Genomic DNA, 12124 nt, shown 5'->3' with positions numbered 1-12124 from the left:
AAAAATACTTCAATTTTATACTATTTCTGTGAGCCTGAGCGGCTTATCAAATATTTTTGTTCCAGCCTTGTTAACCTTAATCCCATGTCCCAAAATGAGAAATAGAAATTACTCATCGGGAATATTATATACATGAGTAATGTAAAATAAATAAATATGTATGTGTATATATATATATATATATATGTATATATATATATATATATATATATATATATATATATATATATATATATATATATATATATATATATATATATATATATATATATATATATATATATATATATATATATATATATATATATATATATATATATATATATATATATATATATATATATATATATATATATATATATATATATATATATATATATATATATATATATATATATATATATATATATATATATATATATATATATATATGTATTATTTTTTGACATCTCATCAAAGATGAAGTAGAATATGGAAGTCTGGGCATTTACGGGGCTTACGACCGTCATAGGCTGGTTTAAGTGATCACTTTACACACGTGTAACATTCACCAATTCTACCCATTATTGACAACCACACTACTCAAATTCTTGGAAGTTCTATATATATGAACCAATTTAGAAACCTTGTTCATGAATCACTAAAACTTCACTAGAGACATCTATTGGTGAGATGTAAAGAAGCTTTTTATTAAGCAGAAACTCTTATATTAGTATGTGAGATCCGAATCCCGGATTATAATCACACACATGAGAAACGCCAGAAAATACCATTTTCATTTTTATTATTAAGCTTATAATTTGACCAGATAATTTATTTACAACATTTTGAGTGTGTCCAAATACTTGTTCACAAAATCTGGATTATCTCCAATTACAGGAGTTATTTTCATATTATTTTTTGACATCTCATCAAAGATGAAGAAGAATATGGAAGTCTGCGCATTTACGGGGCTTACGACCGTCATAGGCTGGTTTAAGTGATCACTTTACACACGTGTAACATTCACCAATTCTACCCATTATCTACCCATCTTTGATGAGATGTCAAAAAATAATATGAAAATAACTCCTGTAATTGGAGATAATCCAGATTTTGTGAACAAGTATTTGGACACACTCAAAATGTTGTATATATATGTATGTATTATATTATTTATTGATTCGGCATTTACTTTGTGGAATGACATGTTGATGATTTAGAAATAATTAAATACTTTTATAATACCTCTTATTGAGTTTATTTCATTATATGCAACTAGTTTATTTTTTTAAATTAAAAGAGAAACATTTGTGTTTGAATTATTTACGAAAATATATCAAATTCAACTATTTCTGTGAGCCTAAACGGCTAATTTTTAGAAATAGGTATCAAATTGTGGTAGAGAGGGTTCGAACCGAGAAACACAAGAGTCCGCAACACCAACCACGGGACAACAACCCGACAATATTATACACGCTTAAATTCAAGTGTCACCGCGAGTAAAAAAAAAATCCTCAACATTTTGAGTGTGTCAATGGTGCATAGGGCACTGCTTCATATAAACGCAGTGTTATCTCGATCGATTACACATGAAGGAAAGGTGATCAGCCCTCCACTTCAGGTACCAGTCCAGTGTAATATTGAATAAATATTAGAGTGAAAAAATCACTTATATTTATTAAACCCCCCTGGGAATCGAGCCCGGGACCTCCAGAACGGTAGCCGAGCATGCTGACCATAACACTACGGAGGTGTCCAAATACTTGTTCACAAATCTGGATTATCTCCAATTATAATTGGTTATTTTTCATTCTATACTATACCGGTTACCATTCTGGAGGTGCCGGGTTTGATTCCCATGTCAGTATTTGACCCCCACCCCAATGGGTGCTGATAAGGGTTTGAAGAAGAATGTACCATAACGCTGTTTCCCGGAAGGGTAAGCAGAGTTTTCTTTCTCCCACCACATCACACCATTGTCTATGTAAACAATATTCGCCTCTTCTTATCATATTCATGCATCTCCTCGGACTAGTCTAGGGTAAAATTAAATAAATATTAAAGTGTAAAATCACTTAAATTTTTTTCATCCCCCCCCCCCTAGGAATCAAACCCGGGACCTCCAGCACGGTAGCTAAACACACTAACCATTAATAGTCAAAAGTGAGATATTATAAAAATAACTCCTGTAATTGGAGATAATCCAGATTTGTGAACAAGTATTTGGACACACTCAAAATGTTGTTTACGAACCATCACGCCAGACGGCCTCCTCTGATTCTTCGTCTCTTTGATACCTATCAATGCAAGCATCAATCATCAAAGAGGCGAAGGATGTTTGAAAGACAGGTAAGTGTGGCGTTCCATTCTCACTGCTAATCGGTGGGCATGTATGAGGAGATGCGCGAATGCAGAATAGTCCAAGAGTGCTTGCTTGCATACGGCCTCTTGCACTGTGTGGAGTGGTATCGTGTCCTCTCTGCCTGCCCCTGCTGGGAGACGTCGTGCCATCGCTCCGACCGCGGTGCAGTCACCCCGATGGGAATCCCCATAAATAATTAGTCTGCTATTAGAGCGGTGTCGTGTTACCGCACGTCCGCGAGGGCGCTAAGCGCACTTGGCTGGCTTCGGTCGAGGGATGAACGTATACCATGACGATGCACTATCGCATATCGAATCTACAGTCTCGATATTCGTTCGTCAGTCTAACGTTTTCGGTTCTAACGTTCGTCATGTAAGATGTCATCACAAGATGTCTCTCATGTAGTGTGGGCATATCGTATTTTTGAAAATAAAGAGTAAACTGGAAACAGAATGTGCGAAGGAAGGTATGCAGTTGACGAAAATTGATTTGGCAGTAGGACATAATTATTTATTACAGATTTAGTGGTATCTTATTTAGAAAATATGCTAAGACGAATGATAAAAGTATTATATTTGAACTTAGTGATAAATAAATACAAATATATGTATTATTTATTGATTCGGCATTAACTTTGTGGAATGAGATGATTATTTTATTAAAATTAAACACTTCAATATACCACTTTAATGAGTTTTATTTATATTTACGACTAGTTTCAAAAACGACAGATTTTTTCATCTTCTGGTACAAATTAAAACGAAATGTTTCAATTTGTACCAGAAGATGAAAACATCTGTCGTATTCGAAACTAGTCGTAAATATAAATAAAACTCATTCAAGTGCTTAATTTTAATAAAATATATATAAATATATATTTATATATATATGCATATGCATATATATATATATATATATATATATATATATATATATATATATATTATATATATATATATATATATATATATATATATATATATATATATATATATATATATATATATATATATATATATAAATATATATATATATATATACCTATATATGGAAGTTCTAAGAATTTGAGTAGTGTAGTTGTCAATCATGGGTGGAATTTGGTAATGTAACACGAGTATAAAGCGATCACTAAAACCAGCCTTTGACGGTCGCAAGCCCCGTAAATGCCCAGAGGTCCATATTCTTCTTCATCTATGTTGAGATATCAAGTCAGGTTTATTTATTTAATTTAAACCTTATATATAGAAAATAAATAAGTACATTGGCAGGCTTATTGCTAAAACGCAATATCTTCCAACCAACTAAAAACAGAATAGTGATATTGATCAAAACGTTTGATACCATGTAAAGCCTTTATTTATATCTCTTTGTATCTAATTTTACCCAAATTTTAAATTCTCCGGGCAGATGACGGGTCATTAGCCGTGTAAATACCAGACTTTCAGATTCTTCTTCACCTATGCTGAGATGAGTATGAAGTTACACAGGTATTTTACTTTAAATTGGACGTTTCACGAATCAAATTGGAGGTTATATTGTGTTTTATAAAAAATAAAAATTAAAAAAATTATGTTAGTACTACATATACCGTCAGTGTGAATACCTGCCCGCATATTTTATTCTTAAGACTTGTTCGTTAGTCGTCAAGTTGGCAATCCTGCAAATATACTATAATATATATAATAGACAAATATAATATAACGTCCAATTCGTTTTGTAAACTGTACAATTCAAATTGGACGTTCATCAAATATTGAGCCAATTTGAAGTATCTCAATATTTGATGAACGTCCAATTTTAATTGTTAAACGTCCCGTTTGACTTGTTAAACGAAAATTTGGTTTGTTAAACCAAAATTTGGTTTGTTAAACGTCTTATTTGGTTTGTTAAACGTTCTTTTAGGTTTTAAAAAACGTTTAATTTGGTTTGCTACACGTCCAATTTAGTTTGTTAAACTTCTAATTTGGTTTGTAAAACGTCCAATTTTGTTTTTTAAGCGTCCAATTTGGTTTATCATATCTCTAATATTTGGTTTTATATTTATATATTTATATATTTATTGTACCTCCAATTTGGTTTGTTAAACGTCCAATTAGATTTTTATTCCTCCAATTTACATAACGTTTAATTATAATTTTTAAACGTCCAATTTTTTTGATACGTTAAATGTCCAATTTAGTTTTTTTAAACGTCCAATTTGATTAGTCAAATGTAAAATTTAATTATGAAAAGTCCAAATAGGTTTGTTGAACGTCAGATTTCGTTTGTTTAACGTTCAGTTTGTTTTGATATAAGTCCAATTTGGTTTTTAAACGTCTAATATCATTTGTAAAACGTCCAATTTGATTTGTTGACGTCCAATTTGAAGTAAAAAAACTTTATATGTAAGAGGGAGTACAGTACATCTTTGGTTTAAAAAAAAAACAAGGTATTTTTTTCAATATATTTATTTGTAGTAATTTAAAATAATATTAAATATAATAAACGACTATACACATTACGATCACACACCATTTAAATTATTTATTTTTTTACAATATTTCAGAAAAAAATTATCAGTTACTTGTTTTTAAATATAATATTTATGTATTCACAATTCTAATTTATTTATTAAATTTACACTTTATTAAAAAGAAAACATATATATTTTTAAAAAAAAACTCTTAAACATATCAATATATTTTTAATTAGTCCATGATATGCTTAATTTGCATACTGATTCACTAAAAACGTTTTATTTTTTACAATATATACAAGGTATTCAATTTTCGGTCGATTTCACAAACTTTTCTTCATATTTACACTTATTAATTTAACTAAAATATAATTGATTTAATGATTATCATTTCAGAAAATAATGCCTCGTGTATTTGGCAAACTATACAGAGTATCTAAATTGACAAATCTAAAACACAAGGCATTGTAGATCAAAAAAACAAGCGAAGGAAAAAAATTACCTTTAAATGCAATGCAAGGAAAGTATATGAGAAGTTGCGTTTTATAATTGGTTCTGTGTCTATTAAAAATTTGGTTAATTAAAATATAATGATAGTTTATAGACAGGGACTGTATTCACCCTGCTGTGGTTCGAATACTCTCATTTGTTGATATCAAAATTGACAGCAAATGCCACTTTTATCCCATACGAAAAAATGGTATTTACCAAGTGAGATTTTAAAAAAATGGATAGATATTACGACAAAGTGACTGCTGAATGAGTTACAATTACTGAAATCACAAAAATATCTTTTGTTTGGTGTTCTGTTATGGTCTTTGAAGGGTTTGTGAGTAAATAATTCTACCAAAACAGGTATTGTAATATAAGAATTAAAATTCGCTTAAATAACATTTTATTGAATTTTTTTGTACTAAAAATTTTAATCCAGATTTTTTAGTAGACACAGATGAACTAAACACAAAAAATACAAAAAAAAAACAAAAAAAATGGATTTAGAATAAAAAAATTTGTAGAAAAATTCCACATATGTTAATTGATTACAATTATTCTGATATGTCCATGTTCAATGTTGGGAAACCAGTTTTCAAAATATCTGATAAATAAAGTCCATCAAACAACATCAAAATTGATATGTTGAATCTTGTGAGAGTTATTTTAGCGTTGCTCATAGACACTTTTTTACATTTTTAAATTCACATTTTTACACACACTGGTATTTTTTTTACAACCGAATAAAAAATTATCACCATTCTTCATCAACCCTTTCGTTGTTCATTTTCGTTTATATGTAGGCCATCGACAAAACGAGTATACTCAAAATTGGCTTCACAGAAGTTCGTCAAAATAGATTTAAACTTATAATAACTGACTAAATACATTTTTTTAATTATCATTTTTTACGACTGTATGTTTTCTTTTTCAAATTATTTGCACACAATCCAACGATTCACAATGAAATATTTCAAATTGTCATACGTAATCTGTACAAAGATTAATGTTCAAAATTAATTTGTTTGGATTTCGTCTAGGCTTTTTATGGGACATCCTGAGTTCATAAAAAGGGTATATTCTTTAATGCATAGCATAAACCACACAAAGGTTGATGTTAAAAAAATTGTTTGGATATCATTGTTAAGTTTTTTTATAAAACATCCTAAGTTCATAAAAAAGGTGTGTTATTTATGAAATGTTTCAGCTTTAAAATTATTGATATATTTAAATACACTGGCTTTAATTTCTTTATTTTTTCCATTGAGACCAATTAAAAAAAAATTAACAGCTTCGTACGTAAACTAAACAAATAATGTACAAAAAATATTGCTTTGGATATCGTCTAGATTTTTTAAGGAACATGCTGAGTTCTTGAAAAGGGTGAATTATTCATTTGAAAAATCCGTTTTAACATTGTTGATACTTTAAAATGTACTGGCTTTTAATTTCTTTAAAAAATTCTTAAGAGACAAATTTGAAAAAAAAAAACATTTTAAATATTTGACATCCTCACAATAAATTAATCAACACAACTAAATCAAAAACAAAATCCATAATTTTAAACTTACAAGACTCGTAATTTGCACTGTCATCGAAATTTTCTACATCTCCTCACATCTTCAAAATAGTGTCAATGTTTTCAAAACAGCGTAACGCAGCATTTTCGACGCAAAAAAAAAGTTTCACTTTCTTTGTTCTGATTTTAGCACTACACCATGTTGATCCCATACTTGTCGGCCGTCAGACCGAAGTATTCGGCCGGCGGGGGAGGGTAGGGCTGCTGGGACTGGTGCGGGGGGCCGAGCGCCGAGGGCGGCTGGCCGTACGGCGGGAAGGCGGAGCCCGACGACGGCGGCGGCGGCGGGGGGGAGCCGAAGCTGCCCTGACCGCCGTACTGGGCTGGTGATGACATGGCTCCGTTGAAGTACTCCATCTGAAAAGGAAACTGTGTGTTAGAAATAGCATGGTGTGGAAACTTCGTCCGAAAATTGCAAGAGAGCTACCTAAGCTTAGAATCAAGTGTTCAAAGTCCACGTCACTAAAGTAAAATCCACTATTAAATCCACTTCTACCATCAGAGAAGACAGAGAGGATGATACGCCATACTCGCTGTCCTGACATAAACTCCTAGGTTTCATAGACATCCTTCGGTTACGTGGACTTTGAACACAATCAGATAAAAAAGCATTAGGTATTGATAATCAAGGAAAGCGTGACGCTAAGATAAGCATTATTGATATAATGAAACAGGGTGTGTTTAGAGGTTTGGACGTGTGGAACAAATGAGTTAGGAAAGAACGGCAAAACACATGTATGGGGCAAATGAAGAGTAAAACTGAGGAAAACATAACAATATCAAGTATGTCAAATACTTGAAAGCAGTCTGTTCAGAGTCAGGAAATCTGAATGATAGGCGAGATCAGAAGATGCACAAATGTGGATGAGGTAAGTATGTTTGCAAAGACAGAGTGGTTTGGCGTTATTTTTTTTCTCTGCCCACCCCTACAAAGAAGCTGTATGATAGTGTGATGGAAAATTAACTAGAATAGTTAAAATATCGAAGCATCAGACTCAAATACCTCAAAAATTATTTTAAAAAAAATATGATTTCATTAATTTCTTACCTGAGAATGATAGTAGGGAGAGTTGTAAGCGCTTTGCGAGTATGAAGAGACGCCGTGATGATGCCCAGCTCCGTACTTGGCGTACTCCGCTCCACCTCCAGACCAATGGAATCCATTGTACCCCCCATCACCATGATAGCTGGTACCGAGTCCACTGGACCCTAGGCTCTGCGGCGTCACGGGCGGAGACGGCGTGGTCATGATGCTAGAGCTGGACCCTAGCGGAGTCAGGTTTCCAGCCACCCGCGGAGACGAGAAGTGCTCTTTGGAGAGATGCCCGATCCCGAAGTTCTTATCAATGCTCGAATACCCTTCGTTCTTGAGATAAAGATCAACAGACTTAGAAGCCAGGCTTGTGTAAGGATCGTGCTTGACTGCGGTGTAAGCCAAATTGGCAACGGAAGTCGAATGGTTGTTCACAGCACCGTCCCCACTGGAAGATGAAGACTCTTTGCTTCCGATCAATCTGTTCTCTGAATTCGCAGTCCCATTCGTAGAAGTATTATAGTGGATAGGTAGGGAGTTGCTCTTTGAAACGGATGTATCATATCCTGACAAAATTGACTCCTTTTTGCAGATCACGTTTATGGGAGGACTTACAGAAGTAGAAGGTGTTATGGGCAAGTTGGGAGAAGACGTGTGGTTCAAGTTTGATAGACCAGACAGTGAAGAGTTGTTCTGCTGCATGTTTTGCTGCGTAGATCCTGTGTTTTGGGTTTTGCTGGTCGTTGTTTTGGTCGAGCTGTTGGAGGTGTTATTGTTGTTGTTGTTGGAAGACGAGGTTTTGCTGTGCTGGCGCGTGGAGGAGCTGGAAGACTTGGACGATATCTGGTTGTTGGCTGTCTGCTGCTGCAGCTGCTGGCGACACTTGGCGCGCCTGTTCTTGAACCAGACCTGAGAACAAACAAAGATACATTAGAGGGTAAAGAAGATGAATATCAACACGAATGTTGGGATAGACACAAAATAAATTACGAGTATATTGTGAGGTTGATATTATTGTTGATAGATTATCAGTAAAGTAGTGCCAGTTTTTTTTACTTTGGTTTCTTCTATATATAAGTTACTAGGAGATCTAAGTGTGTGACTGCTTTTAAGGAGAGACTATTCAAGAATGCTTCTTGTCAGACGTGGAAGTGGAGTGATGAAATGGTGCATAGGGCTCTGCATCATAACAACGCAGTGTTATCTGTATCGTAAATTGCATGAAGATAAGGTGATCAGCTCTGGGCTTCTTGCGCCAGTCCAGGGTGATATTGAACAAACATGAGAGTCAAAATCACTCATTTTGACCCCTTTGGAAATCAAAACCGAGACCTCCAGCACGTTAGCCAAAAGCGCTGACCACTACACTACGCAGGTGGACAAATTTAGTTAGTTTAGTTATCATATATTTTCTCCGCCTCCGTAGTGTAATGGTCAGCACGCTCGGCTACCGTTCCGGAGATCCCGGGTTCGATTTAGAGGGAGGGGGGGGGGCAAACAAATATAAGTGATTTTTTCACTCCAATATTTATTCAATATTAGCCTTGACTTGTACCAGAAGCGAAAGGCTGATCACCTTTCCTTCATGTGTTAACGATCAAGGTAACACTGCGTTTATATGATCCAGTGCCCTATGCACCTTTTAGGGTTTGAAGAAGGTACTAAATATTCCTACCCAAGACCTACTAACCTCCAATCATTCAAATCATTTGTTTGGGACATATTTTTTTTGTATATACTTAATCGAGAAAGAAGTTTACAAGGACAATGTTTTAAATCAAATTACAGTAAAAGATATGTTGCACAGCAATTTTATAACAAAGTTATTTTGTCTGATAATGCTTGTAATGGAAAAAGGAGGTGAAATCAAATAAAGTGAAAGAATCCGATAAGTGGAGGGGGTGAGGGCTTTAAAGTGGGCTCGCACAAGCGTGTGATTGGATTTCCAATTCGGAAAATTCATTAGCTTCTAGCGGAGCGGAATCCGAATCGCTGACAAAAGATAACGTCAACAGATTGCCATATAATTTGGGCAAAATCGATATATATATATATATATATATATATATATATATATATATATATATATATATATATATATATATATATATGTGTATATATATATATATATATATATATATATATATATATATATATATATATATATATATAAATATATATATGTATAATATATATATATATATATATATATATATATATATATATATATATATATATATATATATATATATATATATATATATATATATATATATATACATATATATATATATATATATATATATATATATATGTATGTGATTATAATATATATATATATATATATATATTATAATCACATACATGAGAAACGCCAGAAAACATCCTTTTCATTTTATTATTTTAGCGTATAATTTGACCAGATCTGGATTATCTCCAATTATAGGAGTTATTTTTCATATTATTTTTGTAATTTCAATGTTTCTTCGAAATAAAAAAAAAATGGCTTTGAAAAGAAAAGAGATGACTTAAATTCTTTAAGGATATCTAATTCCTTTATAAATTCTATAAAAAAAAGAAAGTGTTCTTGAAGACACGTATGTCTCCTCGCGCAGTCAGCGGTGTACTGAATTCCATATTAGCGAGTATCCCCTAATTGTTATAGTCTAATACTGGGGGCAGTTACCTACATTCATGTTTGTACAAGGAGCACCCTAAAAAACAGGACTATTTGAACAGTTGTGATTTTTTCTTTTTTCTTTTTTCTGTAAATGGATACTATAAAAGGTGTCAATAATACAATATAAAAAAAACCTATCTAAATAACTCACCCTCACACCGCGTAGACAGAGAAAACATAACGCCACACCACTCTGTATTTACAAACAATACTCGCCTCTTTCACATTCATGCATCTCCTCGTATATACTCGCCGATTATTCTATCACCTGACTCCGTCCAAATATTTAACATACGTGATCATGTCAAGTTTTCCTCAGTCTTCCTTTGCTTCTATTACAAACCACATTCGACTCATTTTACCGTTCGTTCTTCACTCATTCGTTCTACGTGCCCAAACCACCTGACCACGCCCAGGTAATTGAACATTATATAAACTTGATCGTGCAAAGTTTTCCTCGGTATTTCTCTGCTTCTATTTACATGTACTAAGTAAAAATATCGAAACACGAGTCACAATAGATTTTACGAAATAGTGGTATTTACCAAGTAAAACATAAATAAAAAATCTCCTTTTATATAATTTTATCTGCCTCCGTAGTGTATTGGTCAGCACGCTCGGCTACCGTACTGGGGGCCCCGGGTTCGATTCCCAGGGGGGGTTAAATAAATATGATATAATATTATCCGCACCCCAATGGTGCTACAATGGTCATATAAAGGCAGTGTTATCTTGATCGTTTACACATGACGAAAAGGTGATCAGCCCTCCGCTTCAGGTACCAGTCCAGGGTAATATTAAATAAATATTACAGAGAAAAAATCACTTTTATTTATTTTACCCCCCTTGGGAATCGTACCCGGGACCGCCAGAACGGTAGCCGAGCGTGCTGACCATTACACTACGGAGGCGGACAAAGTCATTTTTAACAAGTAAATTATTATACTTCCAAGTTTAAAAGCCTTTGGGATTTTTTTCAGTGCAATATTAAGCTAGTAAGATATCAAACAGTCGATGATCATGTTTTTCGTATAAAATGCACTTGGTCACTTTCTCCTGTATGACTACGGTATATTTGTAACGATCGCAGTATTGCTTGCGTAACAAATGGGGTCACTAATTGTAAGTAAACACACCCATGCTCAGTGCGGTAGCAGGAACGGATAGGACGCCAACAGTTTTGATTTATTTGTTTGACTTCGGGGTGTTGAATTCGCCTAGGGCTGTGAATTTCATCACAAAGGGGTGGATTAACAGTTGCAACGGTATATTAGACCGCTCATTATACTGTGAATACATTTGAAATATATATTTTAATGTCAATATTGATTCACCCTCACATTTGAAACTTATTTTATTTCATCATACATATTTTCATGAACATTTATACTAGAAATAAGGATAGAATAAGACTGCCATTGTTGAAAAAAACCGAGTCGCAAAATTGTTTATTGTATAAGGGTTTGAAAATTTATGATGAGATGCCTGAATGTATGAAGAATGAAAAAAGCCTGAAAGAATTCAAAAATAAATGTTTTGTT

General features: G+C 33.1%; 1 protein-coding gene across 1 annotated transcript in view; it reads right to left on the bottom strand.

Annotated features, from left to right (window-relative positions):
- Positions 1-6321: 6321 nt before the first annotated feature.
- The window catches only part of LOC148302246 (uncharacterized), a 98391-nt gene continuing 92588 nt past the window's right edge, over positions 6322-12124 (bottom strand). Inside the window, exons 4-5 of the mRNA XM_088271914.1 lie at positions 7919-8812; positions 6322-7227 (exon numbers count right to left, since the gene is read on the bottom strand). Of these exons, the coding sequence (XP_088128040.1) occupies positions 7003-7227; positions 7919-8812 (1119 nt within the window). The 3' untranslated portion in view covers positions 6322-7002. The remainder of the gene's footprint in view (positions 7228-7918; positions 8813-12124) is intronic.

The sequence above is a fragment of the Brachycentrus maculatus genome, unplaced genomic scaffold (genome assembly GCF_059751285.1).
Source record: "Brachycentrus maculatus isolate JH-2025_06_01 unplaced genomic scaffold, ASM5975128v1 h1tg000470l, whole genome shotgun sequence".
Lineage (NCBI taxonomy): Eukaryota > Metazoa > Arthropoda > Insecta > Trichoptera > Brachycentridae > Brachycentrus > Brachycentrus maculatus.
This window is presented reverse-complemented; position numbering and strand designations above follow the sequence as displayed.